General features: G+C 40.9%; 1 protein-coding gene across 7 annotated transcripts in view; it reads right to left on the reverse strand.

The window, feature by feature from the left end:
- The window catches only part of ARHGAP32 (Rho GTPase activating protein 32), a 199,655-nt gene that overhangs the window by 82,903 nt on the left and 93,371 nt on the right, over window positions 1-23,381 (reverse strand). For 4 of the 7 annotated variants that reach the window (XM_080983351.1, XM_080983348.1, XM_080983354.1 and 1 more), the window contains exons 3-5: window positions 21,825-21,916; window positions 20,456-20,497; window positions 20,004-20,088 (exon numbers count right to left, since the gene is read on the reverse strand). In XM_080983351.1, coding sequence (XP_080839477.1) covers window positions 20,004-20,088; window positions 20,456-20,497; window positions 21,825-21,916 — 219 coding nt within the window. The remainder of the gene's footprint in view (window positions 1-20,003; window positions 20,089-20,455; window positions 20,498-21,824; window positions 21,917-23,381) is intronic. The other 3 variants (XM_080983353.1, XM_080983349.1, XM_080983352.1) reach the window with 1 other exon arrangement.

A 23,381-nucleotide genomic window follows, 5' to 3' on the forward strand; every position in this document is an offset into this window, starting at 1 on the left:
ACCAACAAAAAGAGAATGAAATGAGATTGAACACTCATCAAGGTCTCCACGACAATTAAGCAAAAACATTTTCTATGCTGCATATATAAGCAAGCAGTGGAGACAATTTGAAATAATCTCTTCTCTCCAATCAAATTCTGAGCTATCACTGTATGAATCTCTCTCAGTTGAGCAGATTTTGGGCACTCTTTTATCTGGATTCAGAGGCCCGGTTCAGGCAGAAACAATGGGTGTTTATTATGACACATAAGCCAGCATTAAACTCGTGAAGGAATGAGGTTCAGGGAAGTAGGGAGCTGCCTTTTACCAAATCAGAATATTGTTCCACCTAGTTTGGTTTTTCCAACACTGACTTGCAACTTCTCCAGCAGGACTCTTTCCAGTCCTACCTGGAGATGCCAGACTAAACCTAGGATCTTTTACATGAAAAGCATGTGCCCTACCACTAAGCTATGGGCCTTCTGAGTTAAAAGTTTCTTTTGCACTAAGGAGCAAACTATGTTTGGTTGCTGTGTTTGCAAATAGTGGTTTGTTCAAATTACAGCTTAACAAGCCAGAATATCAGTATCCTGGGTTGTTAAAAGACTGTGGCTTGGACAAATTACTGTTTGCAGAGTTTGGAAACAACAACAAACATCAGAAGCAGCATATTTCTTGAAACCCAGGAAGGGTTCTCCTGTGGTTTTACAGACGCGAGCTTCACCTGTTGACATCATAACTATAGCACATCACACCCATATTTTCACCATATTTCTTTCTCCTCTGTTGAAATGTATACATATCTAAGTTTGTACTGGAAAAGCAGTCTTAAAAGTTGTGTGAAAAAGAGTTCAAAGAAACAGGGCAAGAGGTGGGAGTGGGCAGTTAAAACTTAATTACTACTGAAACATATCTAAGGCATAACTTTTCTTAAAATTTATTAACGACAGTAAATGCAAGTTCCAATAAGGAAAGACAATAGGAAGATTTAGACAATATATTAGAAAAGGCTTTGACCACAATAGAACCAAAGAAGTGAGCTTTTCATCACTGTGTTGCTCTGCAGAGCATCTCTGGAAATGGTTTTAATAACTACTCAGATATATAATATGTACAATAACCTCTATGCTGTCAAACCTTTAGCCTTCAAATCCACATGATTTATACAATGAACCTTCTAAGAGGTACTAGGAATACCCACAGAAATAAGTAAGTCTGCTACTAAGAGATGACACCAGCAGGTCATTTCACTCTCTAATAAATTCACTTCTTTAGAGCACAATCTACCATGCATCAGGATTTTTACAAACTAATTTTCAATGGAAGACATGCATCAAGGTGTCCTTCTGGCCTGCTTCTAGCACATACCGTGTGTGTGTACATTTTCACTGCCATAACCAGTAGCAGCACTTTCACATATATATGGGAGTCAGGATCAAGGCTAGTACATCATAAATGCTAGTCATGCTCAGAGTAGACTCACTGAAATTAAGACAGGTGACTAATGTAGATCCATTAATTTAAACAGGCCTACTTCTGAGTAGATGTTAGTTGAATGAAACTCATAATCTCAAATGTAGGTACATGCAGTTATCAACACCACTGCAAATTAAATTTATGTTACAAATTCTAAATTTCTGCTTTAAAAAAAATCAACTGCTCTTATTTCTTTGAAATATATGAAGATTAAAAACAATATCTGAGGGTGTATGAAGTGCTAAAATTCTTTTGTTAAATTACTTAATATTTTATTATAACTTATTTTAATACATTGGTTACATTTCAAAACTGCAGATACAGAGGTTAATAAAATGCACATATTTACTTAATAACCACATTTAAATGTTGCCACTCTCAAAATGCTTCCCCAGCTGTTTGTGCAATTAAGCCCTTACATACTGCAAAAATAAAAATAAAAAGATCCTTTAAGAGCAGCCCCTGCCCATACAGACTACACTTACTCTTGCTACAAATGATCGATTCTTTCCATGGCTGAAATCCGTATCCAAGGCCTAAGAGTTCCAAGGCTGTCCTTAGTTTCCCAGCAGCTAATTGAAAAAACCTTCCAGGCAAGGCATCAGCTCTGAGACACGGAAATGCCAGCGTAGCAAAAATCAAATTAAAATCCTCGCATTCTGCTTGGTCGCCCCTCTTCCTGATTCTAATGTTCCTGTGGATTAATGTGCCTATGAATAGGGACAGAAATCTCCCTCGGTAGCCCTGTTAGCCTTTTCCACACTGCCCATTTCATGCTCAATTTGTGCTGTAGAGAAATCAGTGCTGTTCCTTTCGTTCGTTCTCTCTCTCTCTCTCTCTCTCTCTCTCTCTCTCTCTGGAAAGGTCCCACAAGACGAAGCAGGGAGCTTAACAAGTGCCAAGAGAAACAACGGCGGGAGGGAATGCATGCAAGGATAGTGTTCAAGTTAGGCATTGGGCTGGCTGCTACAACTAAGAATGCAAAAAAGTGACAGGGAGTTGCCATCAGACATCTGCAATAAAGCACCATCTCACTCCATTTGGTTTCCAGTTCCTGCTGCTTTTCTACTGATTTTGCTCTGCCTGATCTTACAAACCAGTGAAATCCCCTTGAAGTCATAAGTGCTAGAGAGAGTGCAATTCAGGCCAATATTCAGCTTCTTAACATCTATCCAAAAATCAAGCACTGCTGCATGCTTCACAGATTTCTGGAAGAGAAACTAATAAAATGTGAAGGGCAAGTTTTTCTGCTGTTGAAATACAAATTGCTGCCAGAAACAGGTCCATGCACAGCATTACTCAAATGTGCTAAGACTGCAGTGTCAGTTAATAGAAAAGATTTGTTAGGATCACATAATTAGATTAACATAAAATGCTGGGAAGGAAAAATTAGGAAGAGGAAAATTGGAAAAATCCACAGCTGTAACATCATTCAACATGCAAGCCAGGGCATCATTTTAAAAATCAAATATTTATTTCCCATCAAGGGCAGAATTAGACCCTTAATTGGATGGAATAAATGTCATCAGCAGTTATGTAATTGTAATCATTAGGACTACAATTAACGATTTCAAAAAGTATTTCTATTCCATACTTCAATCAAGGAGGATTTTAGAATGCCCTTTTGGAGAAATTTGAATCTACATCAATAAAACAAACAAGCATACAACAGAAATCAGCATCGAACTGCATTAAATAATCAGATCTAAGAAGTCTCAGAACATTAAAAGTTTCTCACCAAAAAAGATACCAGACTTGACTGCAAACTAATTTCACTGAGGTGCAAGTCCCAGAATTGGGTGCACCACCACTAAAAAAGTCCTTACATCTAACAGTAGTAAGATCATAGATGTTATCCTATGCTTTCTGCAAGAAACACAGGGTGACTTATCTATTCAATCCCACCTTTCAGAATATTATTTTCAGAACAGTTAATTAATAAAAACCATTAGGAAAACACAAATGTATTAAAACAATGCACAAAATATATTAAAATAGCAGAAAATGTAGAATATAAATCTATAAAACAATCTTTGCAGCAGAATAAACCAGTTCACATTACATTTCAACAGGGAAAGTTAAGAAGATGTTTGCTGAATACCGAACACGTAAAGAGAGGATGTCAGGCAAGTCTCGCTGGGGAGAGCATTTCAAAAACAGAGTGTCAGACTATGCTTTTCCCCATTGGCAGCCATTGTGGTGCCCTCCAGAAGTTGCTGGACTCCATCTCCCATCATTCCTGACCACTGGCTATGCTGGCAGGGGCTGATGGGAGTTAGGAGTCCAACAACATCGAGAGGGCACCACACTGGCTACCTCTGTTCTACCCGATCTCCACCCATAGGGCTTTAGTGGGTGGGGCATCCAGAGAAGGGCCTCCAAAAAAGGAGCTCAGTAGACAGGCAAGTTTGCTGGGGAAAAGAAGTCCCTCAGGAACCTAAGTTGCAAGCCGTATTGGGCTTTTAAAAAAGAAGCACCCAAACCTTGAATGGTGCTTGAAAAAGGACCAAGTGCCAGTATAGTTTCAAAATTGACAGCATATTTTCCTTAAAATGGTCCGTTTGTTGTCCAACACCTCCATTCCATTTTGGGGCCAACTAAATATTTTGAGAAATATTTTTTTTAAAAGCCTTGCATATGCTTGGCATGTTCATGCATGCATGTGTGCATCGTCAAAAACAACCATGTTCCACCCAAGATTGCTGCCTGTATGTAAACTGCCAATGGGCAGCTTCAAAGCCACTGCTCTCCTTTCTTAAAGGTAAAGGGACCCCTGACCACTAGGTCCAGTCGTGACCGACTCTGGGGTTGCGGCGCTCATCTCACTTTATTGGCCAAGGGAGCCGGCGTACAGCTTCTGGGACATGTGGCCAGCATAACTAAGCCGCTTTTGGCGAACCAGAGCAGCGCACAGAAACACTGTTTACCTTCCCGCCGGAGCGGTACCTATTTATCTACTTGCACTTTGACGTGCTTTCGAACTGCTAGGTTGGCAGGAGCAGGGACCGAGCAACGGGAGCTCACCCTGCCGTGGGGATTCGAACCGCCAACCTTCTGATCGGCAAGTCCTAGGCTCTGTGGTTTAACCCACAGCACCACCCGTGTCCCTTTCTTAGAGATCTTTAAATTAAGACTTGAACCAGAAAGCCCTTCAAATAAGAGGGCTGTCCTCTATAAAGCAGAACACACAACCACCTTATATATGCCACATTGCAGTGGTCTTATCTGACGGTTATCAAATAATCAATAACTATGCCTTATACGGGTTTATCCTATTTTACACTCAAAATCGCCCTACAAAATAGGTTGGCCTGAGATATAGTGACTGGAGCAAGGATACCAGTGAATCTGAGTTCCGGTGCTCTGTCCACTGTATTACACAGGAATACTGATTACTATTGCTAAATCCTGCTGCTGGTTTTCATCAGGAAAAGTAAATATGCTTTTTTCCCAACTATTTTCTTTCACATGGTAGTAGCACCAGGATGCTTACTTTGACTATTATGCCTCAGCTCTCCCAAAAGGTAACAAAACTATGCAGCTAACTGCTCTTCTTTCGTAACCTCACAATAACAAATCCACAAGCTAAAACAAGAATTCAACAAACATTACTAAAAGGAAAAGGGGGGTGACTTCCTCCTTCCTATTACTAGAATCAAGTCTTTTTCTAATGAAATCAAAATGTGATTTCATAAAATCATAGAATTATGGGGTCAGAAAGGATCCTGAGGGTCATCTAGTCCAACCCCCTACCTGAAATGCAAGAATCTCAACTAAATCATACATGACAGATGGCCATCCAACCTCTGCTTAAAAATTTCCAAGAAAGGAGAGTCCACCACCTCTTGTGGGAGTCTGTTCCACTGTCAAACATATCTTACTGTCAGAAAATTCTTCCTGATGTTTAGCTGGCATCTCCTTTCTTGTAACTTGAATCCATTGCTTCAGGTCCTAGCTTTTGGAGCAGGAGAAAACAAGCTTGCTGCATCTTCCATGCAACAACCCTTTAGCTATTTTGAGTCTCCTCTTTATCAGGGTAAACAAACCCAATTCCTTCAATTATTTCTCATTTGGCTTAGTTTCTGAATCCTTGATCGTCTTGATCACCCTCTGCTGCACACATGTGCAACATCCTTCTTAAACTGTGGTGCCTAGAATTGGACATTGTACTCCAGGTGTGGTCTGAGCAAGACAGAATAGAAAGGGACTATTACTTCCCTTGATCAGGAAACTGTAAGCAGAAGTTCAGTGTCAATACCCACAAAAGAGTTAAATCAGCTCTGAAGTGGTTGCTAGGTTACCGTGCCGTCTTTGCAAGAATTTACTCCAATGAAATCATGCTTCTATCTTATGCATCATCAGAGAATGTTATCCCATACAGTTGTGGATGGCAAAATGAGCTCAAAACCAAACAATATTGTGATTTACACAAGTCTACTCACATAGTTTTATCATTTCTGAACAGTTAGCAGATGCATTCAGTGACTTTCCTCACAAGATGAACATTATTTCCATATACAAGTGCACACATAGGCAGTGTTAGAAACTGAGATATAAAAGCTAGGAGCTAAATGGCACCTTAAACCTAAGTTATAGGCACAACAATGGAATGTATAGGTGCGCTTTTTTATAACAAGAATACAAAGCTGAAATGAATGAATGGCAGCTAAAATATTATGTTCATTTTCCACATGATTCTAGTCCTTCCCCTGCCCACCCACCCCCCGATATTATTAAGAGGGTCTCTTCTCCAATCTTCAGAGAGTAGCTGGAAGTGGGGAGGCAGAAAAAGGTCCTCCTTTCCTTCCACTCTGCAGTTTTAATCTGAAATCTTAGGCACAGTACTGTGCCCAAAACTTAGAAACTGCTTGTGCAAATGAAATTCCCTGTCGCAAAATGTGCCTAGAACAATGGGAGTTTTGAATGCTGCACGTAGGATTCACCTTCATATATCTGTATTATACAGGCGATTGTCCCAACATCTAAAAACAGTAAGCGTACATGTCTTCAGACTCTGAAATATTTTATGCTACTCTTCTAATTGCAAATTCCTTTATTCCCTGCAAAACTAGCATGACTCAGAACTGCCATTTCAGCACCAAACCTAACTTTAGCCACATCAAATCTAACCAGAATATTTCAGAATAAAACCTCAGAGCAGTGGGGAGAAATCCCTGTTCCTCCCACTTTCAGAGTTCAAACAGCCTAGTACAGCTATTGCTTTCTATAATTAACTGTTCTTTTCGCCTGCACAGAGTCAAAACAAAGTCCTATATACGCTAAGGTTACCAGATTTTTTCAATGAATCCGGGGACACTTTTCAACTTCAATTGATTTTGTATGGGGAGTAATTTGTAAATCCGGGGAATGTCCCCTGGAAACGGGGACGTCTGGTAACCTTAATATACACACACTTGGTGGTGGGTTTTACTAAAAGCAGTTTTTCCTTAAAAATAAAAGTATATCAAATAAGGGTACAATTCATTTTTTTCAAAATATGAAAAGCTGATCTCTTAGTAGCCTGAAGCTACAATCCTATGAGTAAGTCCCACTGAACTCAGTCAGACTAACTTCTGATGAGACAAAACTATGATCAATCTGTCCATTTAATAAAAATCTTACTTCTGTGACTGGAATCTCATTTAATTTTAGAGATGAGTAAGTTTCACACAATGGCCATGCTCAGACAATACAGGAAGACACAAACTATGCCTTATTGTCAGCAAGAGTGCTACAACATGTTGCTAAATCCTGTTCTAGTGTGAGTAGGACAACAAACCACATCTTACTTTTTATTGTATTTATTACATTTGCATAATGCCCATCTAACTGAATTCTCTGGATAGGTCATAAACTATTAAAAATACAGAATACAATCTTAAGTTCAAAAGATTTAAACACTAAAAGCAATTATAAATAAGTAAAGGTAAAGGACCCCTGACAGTTAAGTCCAGTCGCGAACGACTCTGGGGTTGCAGCGCTCATCTCACTTTACTGGCCAAGGGCCAGTAAACTGTCCACAGACAGTTTTTCCAGGTCATGTGGCCAGAATGACTAAGCCGCTTCTGGAGAAACCAGAGCAGCCCACGGAAATGCCGTTTACCTTCCCACCGGAGCGGTACCTATTTATTTACTTGTATTTTGATGTGCTTTTGAACTGCTAGGTTGGCAGGAGCAGGGACCGAGCAACGGGAGCTCACCCCGATGCGGGGATTCAAACCGCCAACCTTCCGATCGGCAAGCCCTAGGCTCTGTGGTTTAACCCACAGCGCCACCCGCATCTCTTATAAATAAAGCATGTTAAAACCAACACAGACAGAGTACCTAAAAGAAATTTAAAAACAACAAAGGGAATAATTTAGCAGCAAGATCTAAAAGCACTAACTATAATGGGTACAGCTATTTTAAAGAGTCTGGAAGAACACATGGAGATAGACAATGGCTGAACTCAAATGCTCTTCTATATGCTCTTTTCCACACTGTGCTGCAGCAGTTTCAGTGCCAGAAGAGCAGGATATGTTCCCTCTCGTCCCATGAATGTTTTTGTACTTTTCAGATTTCCAATTCACCTCAGCTGGATGAATCTGCTTTTGAAATTCCCCTCTGTTTTAAAAACATTGCCACCAACTCCAAGAGGCAGGAAAAAAACACCATACATATCCTAGTACCCCTCCATCTTGTATCATCTTGAATGATCACAATTACAATCTGTTTTTGAAAGTCATCTGACTGAAAAGCAGGGTTTATATGTGGCAGTAATGGTGTCAGAACTTACTGCAGTCATGCAGATGGATGAAGAAACTGAAGCCTCCAAACTAGACTTTTTTAGCTGGTGAAAGTATGCAAATTTCCACGTGGAGGTTCAAATGAATGGGACCTCCATGTAAATATGTCCATGATGCAAGCTCAACAACAACTCTTTGCACTCCCCCAATACATTACGGCCCCTGTGCTGGGGAGCAAAATAACAAATAATGACTAGAACATAAGACTTGAGAGAGAGAAAATAAATGCAGGTGAGCAGACATGATGAACACAAAACAAAATGTAGAATTAAAGAGGAGGCATGCCTGACTAATCACCATGATAATGATGCTTATGTGATGTCCTACGGCTATTTTACAGGTAATGCTTCCCATCCACCCCAATCTCTCCATAAGCACACAGAGGGAGAAATTCAGCTCTAGCATTTCTTTTGCCAGAAGTATACAGGTTAGAAGGCTATTCCTTTGGCAGTGATCTGTAAAATGGTCAGCTTGGGGTCATTAGCTTTGCTTCCCACTGCCAAATAAGCTGCAGTTCTTAGGCTTAATAGGTTCCCAAAGCTCTTTTCAGCAAACTAACCAACAGGCTGTTGGCTCCCACTTAAGAGTGACAGCAGTCCTCCATCACTAGGGTCTAGCACAATCCATGCAAGCACTTTCTTGAGTCTCCTTTAGGTCAATTACTTCTCTCATCACCATGGAAACCAGTTCTTCAAGCTGCACCGTCAGAATTCCATAAGCCTCCAAACTCAAACCCAAGGGCTGCACAGTAAGCAGAGACAACGTCAGGATCACAAATAGAATCAGCCTTGAGAGATAAAGAGGGATATAATTAGCCAGAAATGAATCTAAATGAATTTCCGAAGTACAAACCAGAAAGAAGGAGCATCTGTATGATAACAAAAGAAGATAGCTGGGAACTTCTAACTTGTATGTAGTAACTCATCAGTGTAAAAAGGAAACAAGAAGCATTCTTTCCAACCTTAGTCTTTCCTACTGTGTATTTTGGAACCAGAAACCCACAGTAAATTTAAAACAACAAATTTACAGATTACATTATTAAAGAACACATGCCATCAAATCTTTCAACAGTCAATGCTGGCTAGAGAATACAGGTGGAGCATTTGCCTGCCTGCCTTTGTTTATGAAATGTATGCCCTGCTTTTTAACCCATTTTTCAAAGTGGCTTGCCCCTGCTTGCCCATTGCTCCCAGCCATCTTAGACCTGCAGGCACTAGAACCACAGAATACAACAACCTTCGCATTCTGCTGGAAACAGATGTGGGTACCAAAGCAATGCCTCACTTTTTTGGATGGCAGATACATTTCCTTCATCAGACAAATCAGCTCTCTTCCCCACATTCCAACAGCTTGTACTCAGGCAACAACATCCATCATCCTTCACATGCTTGCCAGGGCTGATGAGTTGTAGTCCAAAATTTGGAAGGTGCCAGCTTGGAGAACAGTGTTTCAGGGAACAGAACCCACAGCTATAATAGCTTCAGTAAGAGTGCCTCACTCCTCATGCTCCCCAAGCCTCACACCTCACCTTCTCAGTAAGCTGCAGTTGGTTTTTGAGAGCTGCCATCATTCACAATTTTCATATAAATCGCGTACTGTTAGACCATGTTTCAGGAGTCACTTTAAATGAATAAAATTTTAGCCCTCAGGAGGTAAAGAGATAAAGTGCTGTAGACAAGTGTTTTAAAAATCTGCAGCTTAGCATTGTTATATGGGCACACACAGCTGCAAAAGCATCTCTCTCTATCACTCACAATCCTCAAATTCCCAGATACAACAGTGAATGCAACACAACAGAGAATTGATCTGATCTTAAGCAAACACACCAACTGTCCTTATTAACATCTAAATCTGGGGGCAACCGGCTTTAATTTTTCAAGTGGAGAACATCCATGCATCCGTCACAGTACTCCACTGGTGCAACCTGAAATTTATTTAGAACCTTAAAACCTTAAAACTGAGATAAGTGTACAGGAGACAACCTGTGATTATATATTAAAACTGTTACAACCAGCACTTTGGGTTCAGGTTTGTTTTTTAAAAAGCATGCCTTATGACATTCCCTCACTCTTCTACCCCTGCACACCATTTTTATGGGCCACCTAACCTGAATAAGAGGTTTGGGGCACACAAATGCTTCCTTGCTATTCTGGAACATTTCAGTTACTCCTAAGGAATAAGCACCGCACAGCTGTTCTTTTTGGATGATGTTATGTTTGCTTTTTTGCTACCTGCAGTTTTTTCTACTGGACATCTTTGTGGCACTAAACACTAGGTGGCAGTGTAATATAAAAAATAGTGTGTGCTACTCTTGCAACATGCAGAATCATACATCAATATATTTTCTCAGCTATACCTGAGCAGGGCAAAATTGATCAAAAACATAACAAAAATTGATAATGTGCATCTGCGCATTCTGATACTAGCTATTTGTCATGTAAAGAAGAAAGGAACTTTTTCCATGCCACATTATGATTTAGACAATGGTGGGGCTGCTGCACTGCCCAGCTATTCAGCTTCTATTTGCGTCATTAGCTGGCCTGGATTCCCAGCTTTCTTGCTTAAAAAGCAAGTCTCTAAACCTTCTGGCATCAGGGATACAAGGCAAAATATGCAGGAACTATTCACATCATTCATTTTGTGAGGAAGTAGCCTGGGGTGTATGGGGTATTAGGGGAGGGGTAGTACATCGGGGGGCAAGGACATGCCATGCTCCTTCTGGGGTACTTTGTCTACGTTTGGTACTCCACCCTGCACTCAGCTCTCACCTGTGGCTCTTAGAAGCTGTCAGGAGCAACAGTGGCCACACCCATGGAAATGGCTTTGATTGGCCGGCTAAACCAAGTGAGGGTAGCCGATGAGCATCAAACCAACAATGAATTAGGGACTTCCCCTGCATACGAAGACGGGCTCTGGCAGATCAAATGGACAAGACCGATAGTGGGTCCAACAGTCAAGAAGGTGGTTTCTGCACACGCTGTAGAGGGAAGTGGGGGTAACTGGGGCTCGTCAACCTGGGAAGGTAAATCCATCTGGGAGAAGGAAACTCTGGTCCTAAGCCTCTGCTGCCTTGCAGCATATTTTCAGGAGAACATAAGGCTAAGGAGTAAACTCAACACAAATCCAGAGAAGGTGGTTGGATGGCGCCTTGTACGCCTCCTTCTGGCAACTCCTGCAGCCCAGCTGGTACCAAGCATATTTCTCTGCTTTCCTTTGAAAATCAGCTTTCCTATGCACATCAGCAAGGCCAGGATGGAGGTTCTGTTGTGTGGGCAGCCCAGGACCTCTGTACGCAGTGCCCAGGCCTGAGCTCCAAGGAGGTCACTTTGGTCTGATAACGCAACAGTTTGAGGCACACTCTGTTGTCTCTTGAGACAGACAGATGCCAACAACTTCCAGATGTCATGGCTTTCTCAGCGATTTAGAATATCGTGTGATTACCACATGATCACATTAATTGCTAGAAATATGCAATACCTGAAAAACAACATAGGGGAATCCCATCTTAATGAACCCCATCAGCAGAAGCCCTGTGCAAGGGCTTTGACTTGTGCAATGGGACTTCACTCCATGTGCCTCCTCCAAAAAAAAATGATTGGAGGAATCAGCAGAACCCCCAGAACAGCATATGAGAGAGAGGACTATTCCATCTAGAAAGCTGCTTGAACAGACAGAAAATTTCAAACAGCACAACAATGACATCCTCTTAAAATGCCACTTAAAATGAATTCCACTTAAAATCAGTCAAGCTGAGAGCCTCTCTTCATTTCGGGTAATAAGGGCACTAGAAAGACAGAAAATGTCCATGTGAGAAAATGAAGAGGGATTTCAGTTTGTAAGCATGCAAGATGGATAAGGCCCATGAAATTAAACAGCCTAGTTTTACTGTTCTTTTCCTGAAATATCAAGTGTGAATTTCCTCATTTTTTCAGCCACTGTCTGCTTCAACAGTGAGTCTCTCTCTTGAGTTACACAACTGTTCCGTTTTCCAGCAGTCTATCAATAAGCTTAACAGATATGAAGATATGAATAAAAGCACATTTTTTCCCTATAATGTGATATTGTGTGTTTTAACATCACGTTCTCATCTTTCCAGGCCTACATCTGTTCAAAACTATGAAAATAAAGGTAGGCGAAGCAAGAAAGGAATTATGTCTCCTTGTCAACCATTCATTCAGAGAACTGTACCTTTTGCAGAAACAACCAGTTTATTTAGCTTAAAACTCATTACAGGTTGCACATGCTTCAGGCTTTTACTACTCATGCCTCTTTAGCTTTCCATGCTTAATGGAGATTTCAACTCCTTTGTTTTCTCACGTTTAGTCTAGGATATATTTCATACAAAAGGCCTAAAAAGTCATGCAAGTAAACAAAGCTCTGTGCTTTAGAATGCCAAATGTCATATAAGCCAGACATTTTACAGAAGATTTTGAAATTTTAATGTGTTTTGATGGCACTATATGGGCTGCGATATTGATTTCATGAGTTGTGGGACACTTTCAGAATACATTCTAATGATTTTGTAGGTATTAAAGCCATCTCAGTTGTTGATTGTTTCTCTCAAGTTACAATACAGCCGAAGAAACAAAAAGCACTAGTTCAAGACATTGACTTGGCTATCATCTTGAATTCTGAGCTTCCTCTTAAGAAATCAGCCTGGGAAAAGCAGTTTTTCACAGTTTCAGAACAGCCAGATTAGTCCTTAACAGTGGGTCCTCAAAAATTAACCAAAAGAAGCCTCTTGCATTTCATTTTTGGAGAAATAAGCCTAGACAAATTCATGAAATGGAGCTTTGTGTGTTGAGTGCCAGGGGGCATGATCAATATGAGGTTCTTTACAGAAGAAACTCTCACTTCATTCACAAGAATGAGAGAATTTAGGTCAAGTGAAATGGACAAAGCGGTGTCAACACTTTGCCTCCGGGTCTCTGGAGAATACCAACAACTCCACTTTTATCGCTGTTAGGCTAAGGGAGATCAGCCTCATAACAAAATTGGTCCCTGAAATGCAGAATTGAAAAATGTTCCATTTCAGATACGTTTGTAAAAAATAAAAACCTTCTCTCATACCTCACCCCCCCTTTTTTAAAAAAACTGTGCTCTTATAATTCACAAACTAGTATATTTATACCAAGAGTGCATCTGTTTATTACTTTTTGGAATGAAAACTTGTATAACAATATTCAGCCCTCTATATACTTCAGAGTACTGTAAACATTCAGAGTTTGTATCTCTGGAAACTAACATGAGCGTCATCTTTGGTATTTTCACGTGTTTTACACACACACACACACACACACACACACACAGAGTCCCCAGCCTTCATATTGTATTCTGGCCAAGAAACAAAACCTGAGTAGGCAGGACCACACGGATAGCAGTTGCTTGCATAGTTCCCACTGCAGAGAAGAAAATGTGAAGCAATGGACAGTATAGTTGAGATGGCACAGTACCTTTGACACCAGATACAGTGGTACCTTGAAGAACTTAATTCGTTCTGGAGGTCTGTTCTTAACCTGAAACTGTTCTTAACCTGAAGCACCACTTTAGCTAATGGGGCCTCCTCCTGCTGCTGCACCGCTGCTGCACGGTTTCTGTTTTTATCCTGAAGTAAAGTTCTTAACCTGAAGCACTATTTCTGGGTTAGCGGAGTCTGTAACTTGAAGCATATGTAACCTGAAGCGTATGTAACCCAAGGTACCACTGTACTGAGATTACCATGGAGTAAGTTTAGCTGGAGTCCCTCCATATTACAGACCTTTCTCCACCCACCCACACCTATCATAACAATGAGCATTGTGGTAGCAGTTAAGAGAATTCAGAAGTTGTTGTAGTGGTAGTGTTTGTGTATAAAACCACTCACATGGCAGAGTTGCAAGCTATATGTAGCTTTGTTCCCAGTGTCAGCAGTACTGAATACATTTTCTACAAAGACGGAGATAGTGTGTGTGTGTTGCAAAGTTGCCTTTGTCAGAGTGATGCCATTGTTTTACTCAAGCAAGGGCGTTACTTGGAGCATTAAAGGACTCTGTATGACCAACTAACCGATGTGCACTCTTAATCTGTGATCAAAGTTCTAAATAGATTGATTAATCAAATGAGCTTTCAGCCCTACTACTGATATTATTTATTAAACCATGTATTGAAATGGAATGCAAATAGCATTGTGCCAAGATCAGTTCTGGACCATTTTGTTTCTTCTGTCTGTGCTCTCAGGCGTAGGAGTAAAAATGAATATTCACACATGTGATCTCTCAGTTGACACAAATTAGCCCTTCAGGCAGTATAGTCTGAGTATGAAAGCAAGAATCTGTACCCGCATAAAAACAGGCCATTGGAACAGATCTGAGGTTGGAGTTGCATTGCTACACAAAAAATTCCATTCCATTATTCACGGAATCCCTGGCACTGCCCATTATATGTGTGTATTATTGGTATTAGCAATGCCAGAAAAGCCTTTACTTCAGCTCAGTACTGTTTTGATGTAGAATATATTTTCCAAACTTCTCAGGTTTTCAGCCAATATTTTGTTCTGCTTTTCGATTTTGTAACACTTTTTAAATGTGCTCTAAGTTATAATGACCCATTTTGCAGAATAGGTCCAAAATTGTTCTTTCTATGCTGGCTCCCAGCTGACCACAATTAATGAACTAGGAACTCAGCTTGGGAATAGTTCTTCCACACCACAGTTAAGAAGTTCATAGAAGCCAATAACCAACAACCGTTTTGCAAATGGGGAAGGAAAATAGGTAATCTTCTGGGTCAGCTGTTGTTGGTTCTGCTGTTAAAGTGTAGTTTTCAATACACTGAGTTGTATCCAGCTAAGTTCTACTCTACCTATTGAAAATAATAGAGTTAAGTAACTCTTGTTCATTAACTTCAATGAGAAGTCACACTGACACTGGATACAAACCACTGTTTTTATTGACTTTTCTATGTTTTATAATGTGAGCTGCTTTGGTATTTTCTGCAAAATGCAAAGTGTTACAAACATTATTTTAAATAAATTAAAAAACTGAAATCATAAAATCATAAAACTGTAGATTTGGAAGGGACCACAAGGGTCATCTAATCCAACCCCCTGCAATGCAGGAATCTGAACTAAAAGTGATGTGAAGAACTCATGGTGGTGCTTTTTACTTCAGATATTACCTTGATTTTATAGATACCTTTGCTCATTTCTGCCACCTCACATATGTATTCTTATTAATATGGAATATATTATATGAGATTTAGTATTGCCTCCCCAGGGATGTTGTTATACCTTTATGTTTGTTTAGTTTCTGTTTATGTGTTAAAAAATGCAATGAAATTTTTTTTTTGTTTTTAAAATAGCTCCTGTAGAGACGGGTATTGGTAAGGAATTGTTATATGAAAACTGTGAAGCCTCACTTTTTTTGCTACAAATAAATACGTAATGTTTCAAATATTAATTACCCATAATTAAAATTCTAGCCCAGAGAGGGCAAAAAGCAATAGCCATTTTCCTACAGCCAGATCTGATAATTAGTCTTCTCCATAAGTGTTCACAGCCTTTCTCCACCTTGTGCTATAATACTGTCAGATGTTGCAGGCTAAGTGGGGTTGGAGACGGTCAGTATGTGAATTAGATACTTGGTTCTTTGCTATGATACACACTGTTGATAATCCGATCTGCAGATTTCAGTTAGTATTGATGTAATGTTTCCCTATAGTGAAACATGTAACAGTGAGAGTTCTCAAATTGTTTGGAACACCCAAGAAATGGTTGGATTTTAGCATGTGCAGTACTACCCTTGGATTCAAGCACTAGCCCCAGACACATTAAGACTCTGTCAGTCTGATCATACAGCATAACTGGATAGTACCAACTGCTTAGAATACTGTAAATCCAAAATGACATTTTTGAAGGTATGCCAGAGGTATTCCAGATTTCCTGTTATTGTGTTAGAATTCAGAGTCTAACCATTTCTCTTGATTCCAAAGTTTGACAGCTTTTCTTGTTGTCTTAATGTTACAACAGAAAACTGGTTATAATCTTGAACAGTTTTGGGCTGAGTAGGGAATTGTATAAGGCCCACCTCCCGTCCGTTGAATATTCTTGTCTACTGCACCACACTGTTTGTGTGTATCAAATAGTGTATTGAATAGAGGCCAGGGCAGGGGGAGTGCAATCTTTACTCCTGCTTCTTGAGCTCTCTGAAGGCCCAGGTAGCCTCAGTGGCTAAAACTGCCTTTTGTTTGGTTCACCAACCACAGCCATTCCTGTATAGGGATAGCCTGACCACTGTAGTCCATGCAATGGTAGCCTCAAGACTGTAATGTGCTCAGGAGGCTGCCCAGGAGGAGAGGAGCTGCAAGCAATCGGGAGACTGTACCTGCGTGCAACCTGTATTTGCTTCGCCCATTTCATTCCTTTCCAGGTTCTGGGAGTCAGAAAACTTAATGTCAGGGAACACAGCTTCAGTGACCCTCATCTTTCCCTGATACGTTTGCCAGTGTGGTGTAGTGGTTAAGAGTAGTAGACTCGTAATCTGGTGAACCGGGTTCGCATCTCCGCTCCTCCACATGCAGCTGCTGGGTGACCTTGGGCCAGTCACACTTCTTTGAAGTCTCTCAGCCCCACTCACCTCACAAAGTGTTTGTTGTGGGGGAGGAAGGGAAAGGAGAATGTTAGCCACTTTGAGACTCCTTAAAGGGAGTGAAAGGCGGGATATCAAATCCAAACCCTTCTTCTTCTCCCTGTGACCACCCATCATTGTCCCACCATCACTCCTCAGGCACTGAGCCTTCTTCCCTTGGGGGTTCTCCAGCCAGTTTTGCCCACCACTCCTCTGTGTCCATCCGGTCCATGACACAAACACTCACCAATAGAGCAAACTTAAGTTTATCATTTGAAGAATGACCTTTCGGCACACACTGTAAAATCCACTAGCTCAGTCTTGAAAGATTAATGCAATAATAAATATAATTTACTCTCTCAATACACTGGTGAATTCTTGCTCTTGACAGCAGCAAAGCACATCCTATTTCTGAAGGGATGGGATTCCAGTAAATTTTGTGATCTGCAGAGCTAACTAATTTTTAATCCCAAAGCAGTCTTACTGTTCAGTAATTTTTTCACGAATAAAGAGCTTTTCATTTCAGAATATTAAACTAAAATAGAATACATATGCTTCATGACTTTATTGATGGAAACAACATTTTAAACCTTGATTTGCTGAGGCCTGTTTAAATACCTTCAGTTGCAAACCAAGACTTGAATGTCAAACAGAGTGGGGGAGGAACCATGTTGTCTGATTTTCTGGGAAATATTTTTATGCATTCATTCATTCATTCATTCGCTTTTTTTTCCTAGGCTGCCCTTCACCCAACAGAATCTCAGGGTGTGCACAAAATACCCGAATCCATCAAGTGCTATCATTCCTGATTTTAGAAGAAAGAGCAGCAATTATTTAACCTATACCCTTCTTTTTGTTTGGGTCCCCTATATTTCATTATATATTTTGTCAGTGACTAATTGTGGCGCTGTGGGTAAAACCTCAGTGCCTAGGGCTTGCCGATCGCATGGTCAGCGGTTCGAATCCCCACGGCGGGGTGAGCTCCCGTCTTTCGGTCCCAGCTCCTGCCCACCTAGCAGTTCGAAAGCACCCTTAAGTGCAAGTAGATAAATAGGTACCGCTTTATAGCAGGAAGGTAAACGGCTTTTCCGTGTGCTGTGCTGGTGCTGGCTCGCCAGAGCAGCTTCGTCACGCTGGCCATGTGACCCGGAAGTGTCTCCGGACAGCGCTGGCCCCCGGCATCTTAAGTGAGATGGGCGCACAACCCTAGAGTCGGACACGACTGGCCCGTAAGGGCAGGGGTACCTTTACCTTTTTAATTGTAAACATGTAAAACATCTAAGAATTCATGTCTGTAAAAGTAATTTCAGTCCTACTGACTTGCTTCAAATTCAGATGTTGCACCCCAAATGTAAGTAATCATGCAAACAACAACACACCAATGGCCTTTTTCCCTCCATCTGTTTTATTAACTGATTTCAGCCCACAATTAAAAGTAACACTGAAACAATGCAATTGGCTATACTCAGATGTCAAGCTAAACCAGTGGTCGGGGACCTCCAGCCCATGAGCTTAATTAGGTCCAGTAGAGGCTGTTTTCCCAAACCAGCCTCACTTGCCCTACACTTGATGCCATATGTGATGTCAGGTGTGGGGCATCTAAAGACCTGGCTTCAAAGGAACAATTGGGAACTTAAAGTGCATTCCTGATTGTTCTGCGGCAAGTGGGGCTCACTGACAACACAGATCCGCTGTTTGGCACTGTCCTCTGGGATCGGCTGCATGGGAAATTCCCCAGGGCAGTCCACAGAGCTTGCTCTCAGTGCCAATCAACTGACCGGTGCGGGGAACAAGCACCTTTGATCAGCTGATTGGAAGTGAGAGTAAGGCCCACTGAAGTTTTCCATTGGCAGGTGTAATTTGGACTGCCAGTCACAGGGTGGGAGGGGGGACCATTCGCAGGTGCAGTTTGAATATAAATCACACCTGGAAACAGATTTCAAAAGGCCTTGCTGTAACTACTGATCAACTGATTGGCAGTTACAGCAAATCCTTTCAGCCTCATGCTGTCTTCCCAAAGTCAGTTAAGCAACGTGCCAGACTTTGGAAAGCAAGCATGAGGCTCCAGCAGGGCCCTAGTATTATCCTAGAACTCTCCCACCACCTTCCCTAAACTGGGAAAGTGCTACCTAGGCTTTAAGAAGGGGGCATGAGGACTCTAGGACCCTGTCAGAGCCCTAACACCTCCTTCCCAGAGCCTCACTTACCCAGCTTTGAAAAGGCAGTGCAAGGACTTGGGAGGTGGGTGCCAAATGTGGCTGAGGGAAGCCCAAAAGGGTCTTGAGGGCCACATGTGGCCCTTGGACCACGCATGGGACCAGCCTGATCTAGATTCAGCTTCATTGGTTGGTTTAGCTTTAGCAATATTAGGAACAATGAGTAATTGGGAACTTGACAAAGCTTTTAACCAAAGTCCTATTTAAGCTACGTTTATTAAAAGCTAGGAAAGTGTTTAAAAGCTGTTAAACAAGGAGCAAGATCACAATTAAAAATCCATTATCAGAAATGCCAGATAATATTCAGAAGACTGCTTTTATGTCTCAAGACTGTGATTCAACTCCCTTATACAAGCCATTTAATCAGTCAGGATGCACAATTTTAACACTTTCAATAATAGCTTTACTGTGGAAATATATGTTTAATGCAGTGGAAAGATTCAGTATTCATGTCACCTTTAATGAGAGTAGAATAAAAAACTCAGATTTAGATTATTTGTTGCACATTCCCGAGTTACATTTAACAGTAAACACTTATTCAAAAAGGTGACAGAACTGATTTCAATTAGAAACACAAGGGCACTTTAAATGTGCTGCAGAGTCCAATAGTCACACACTCACCCCATTATTACTAGGAAAAAGAAGATCACACTCATTCAAATATGTGGAAGCAATAAGGATTCAAAACAGGATTGCCCCAATCCAAAGAAGAATGGGAGAATGTGAAATGCACAAACAGAGGCAGGAAGGTTGGAGGGAGGTTGCAAAACAGTCAGAAGATGTAAGAGCAGGACCACCAGTGGGTGGGCATAGACAACGTTCAAAGCCTGTGGACTGTGAACATACATGTTCCCTAATAATAACATGCTTTATAATAGAGCTCGCCAAACTGCATGTAGTTAACTAATGTCAGTTTAACAGAAAAATGCCATTGGCAGGAAACTCACCTGTATATTGCCAAAGTCTACATTTTCATAATGGAAGTGTGCACATTCTGCCATTTTTGGAAAGTGGCCCTTGGTAAAGGATAACCTGAAACACAAGTAACAGATGAGACGTAGAACGTTACAGCAATTAAAGTTCAATGCCTTAGTTAGATACAGGTTATACCAAAAGTATTATTAGGATACCTAATAATCCCAAGTAAAACAGAACAGGGGAGTGCTGGCAATGTGACACAAGGAAGCAGTGAGGAAAAGAAGACTACAAGGAATGCAAATCGTTAAGTTTCATCTGTCCCAGGCTTTTAACAGGACAGTGCATTCCAACCCACTGAACACCAGTGCCTAAAGGGAAGATGCAGGGACAAAGTGTTCATCCTCAAATGCCATGGGAGAGGGGGTAGTCAAGCAACATGGGTGCCCTTATACCATCAGAATAAATGAAACCAGATTTTTACCTGTGAAAGGAATCACAGCCCATCAGTCCAGGATTGGTAGATCGGGGGGGGGGGGGCGGGGGGGGGTAAGAGAATTTTTTTAAAATTCTTTGTCTAATTTAAATCTTATGCACCCTAAGTGCCTTTCAAGCATCCCAACTGCATAAATTTTCTGGTGTAATAAGGCTATATTTAAGCAGGTTCTGAAGCTGGTTTTACCTCCTAGAGCAAACTGTTGTTTAAGATTTTTTCTTGTTGTGAAACAAGAAGATTGTGATCACCACTCACTCTTCCCATGGGAATTTAAGAGGGAAATGAGATTTAGCATCTGGCTTCTCCCTACTAGAAAATAGGGTCATCAGCTTTTCTATGAGAATCAGCAGATGATAGATGGGTGTTCTGAATAAATCCATCTATGTTGGACAGCCCTCTGAACCGTAAATCAACATTATAGCTAAAGAAGGGTCAAGCACACATCCAGCTAGCAGATTATACAGGCCTGCATTCTGCTTAAGGCAGGAAAAACAGAGGAACAAGTGAACAAAACAAGGGAAAGGAGGACAATCAAAGATATAGTTAGCATGGAACTTGGAAGAAATACCCCCCCCCCCAACTTCTGTTAGTAAAGGCAAATCTTTTTTCTGAATTAATGTTATAGACAATTCTTACACATAAGAATGGTATTTTAAGCTTATTTTAGACAACATGTCATACCACACAGATTAAAGAATGCTTATCTGTGGCCTATTTTGATGCCTGAAACACAAATCAGGGTTTGCTATTGCAAGCTGGTCAGAAACCAGAAGGAAAGAGGCAAACCATGCTTTATGCTAACCACAGTTTAGTGTTATGTATCATTTGACAAGATCATAATTAGTTTATTGCTCCATATGAACCTTGAGTCTAGAGGGTTGAGTAGACAGAAACAAAAGCAGACAAGCAGTTTTAACTCAAGTTTGTGGAGATGTAACCATTAGCCATGGTTAATGACACTTAAGAGAAAGTACTAGCGAGAGGAAGGGAGTACATGACCCTAAGGCCCAATGGTTAGAGACTAGCAGCACCAGGTCACATTGTCGGATTCAGTTCAGTCATTATTACTCCAAAACAGCTGGTAATAAAAGATTACTTGAAGGAATTGTGGAGAAGGGAGAGGAAGTGCATAATCGCCTGTTGTTCTTTCCTAGTTTTCAGCTGTAACAAGTTAAGAAGCACTGAAAGTGTGGGTGGGCTCTCAGCTAATATGAACCTATTTCCTGTTGCCTTTGGATAACACTAATTTGTTTGTTTGTTTTTAAGCACAACAGTAACAAATTGACTGGTACCTTGGACTCAACCCCCGAGAGCCCAGAAGCTACAAAAATGACAATGATGAGACAAAGCAGCTTACTTTTTCACATTCTTCACTTTCATGCTAGCTGTGCTGCCACATGTCCGCAATGGTAGTTCTCCTGAAATCTCAGGGATGTCTGCTCCTCTTGCCTGGAGGGGAAGAAAATAAAAGAGCAAGAAAAGTTCAGATGCTTTTAACAGTAAAGCCTTGTCAATTCCCAAGAGCTAGGAAACTCCAAGCTGGATCTTACAGATTAAGTAAATATGCAAAGACAGCTAAGCTACTTTAAAAACAGGTGTTTGATCCCGGGGCTTCTAAATCACATTTCAACTTTTAAAAAGCTTCCAAAGAAAGCAGGAGGCACCCAACATTTTTCACTGCCAAAGGGATAACTATGAATGGTTTCTTCACTTGTGTTGTCATGCTCCCAGGATGCAGAGCAGGAAGGTGCAGTTGAGTGTCCTGGATTTGAACCAGAAAGGCCAAAGTTCAAATGACGCTCACTAAATTACCATAGGACTGATGCAATCTCTTTTGTCTTTTTCATTTCTAAGAACAGTTTATTAAGACTTTCTATATCAAAGAAAAATAAGCAAAGAAATGATAAATGCTTGGAAGACTGCAGCACTCTCTTATCCCAACTTCTTTTACAAGGCTCTTTATAGGACAAAGAACCGAATAGCCCCATGTTTACTGCTTTGAGCTTCTTAGAGGAAGGATGGAATATAAATTACTGCATCATCAGAGATCAGTGCACACACACAAAGACAGGAGCCACTTTCCCCTCTGACTGATAAATGTTCCAAATCAGCTGACAGTTGAAGCCAAATGTTCTTTCTGGCAGGGAGAGGTAAATAAAGCTCATTACAGCTGCTGCTTTTTTGGCCAGTGGATGTGGCCAGGGTGGTCTTCTCTTTGCTGTGATTCTCCTCCCAGGGACAGAAAGGTGCAGCCTTCAAGGGGTCCCTGGTATCCTGGCCATTAACAGAGGCCAAAAGTAATCCCTAAGAATTCTGTACATTGCTCAGAAGCTTTCCATAAACACATAAAATACTGAACCACAGCATCTGAACAGGAATGTGAACCTGGCGAGGAATATACAATTTAAATGTAATTGCTTTTCTAAAGATCACTGAATTATAATTAAATAGCATTATTATTTTAAGCCTAGATATTTCGGGGAGAGGATTTTAGATATATGGCCATTTATCTGAGATCCTTTTGTGTATAAGAATGGATCTTGGCGACTATACTTGGAAGGAAGTTCCCAGACCAGGATTTCCCCTGTGTACTGCAGTCCCCTTTGCCCCTCCCAGTCATTCCTAAAGATCAGGAAACTATTCCAAATGGGGTGGACTAGGGTGCTGGATGGCGGGGTGGTCCTGCTGTAGGAGGGGGAGTTACCAAGAACCTCACACACATAGAAACAGACTTGCATCCGTAGGTAATCAAAGGAAAATGATACCCACAGTATTGCACTATTTAGAGATGGGTGCATTTTCCTGTCATTTTTGCAATGTACACATTCATCCACTATAGAAGAGAGAGAAGCTGCAAACATTTAATACTCTGCATGCAGTACCGTTTTGCCTCTGGATCTCAGTTCAAAATAAA

This window comes from Podarcis pityusensis (assembly GCF_964106645.2).
Source record: "Podarcis pityusensis genome assembly, chromosome: 15".
Taxonomy (NCBI): domain Eukaryota; kingdom Metazoa; phylum Chordata; class Lepidosauria; order Squamata; family Lacertidae; genus Podarcis; species Podarcis pityusensis.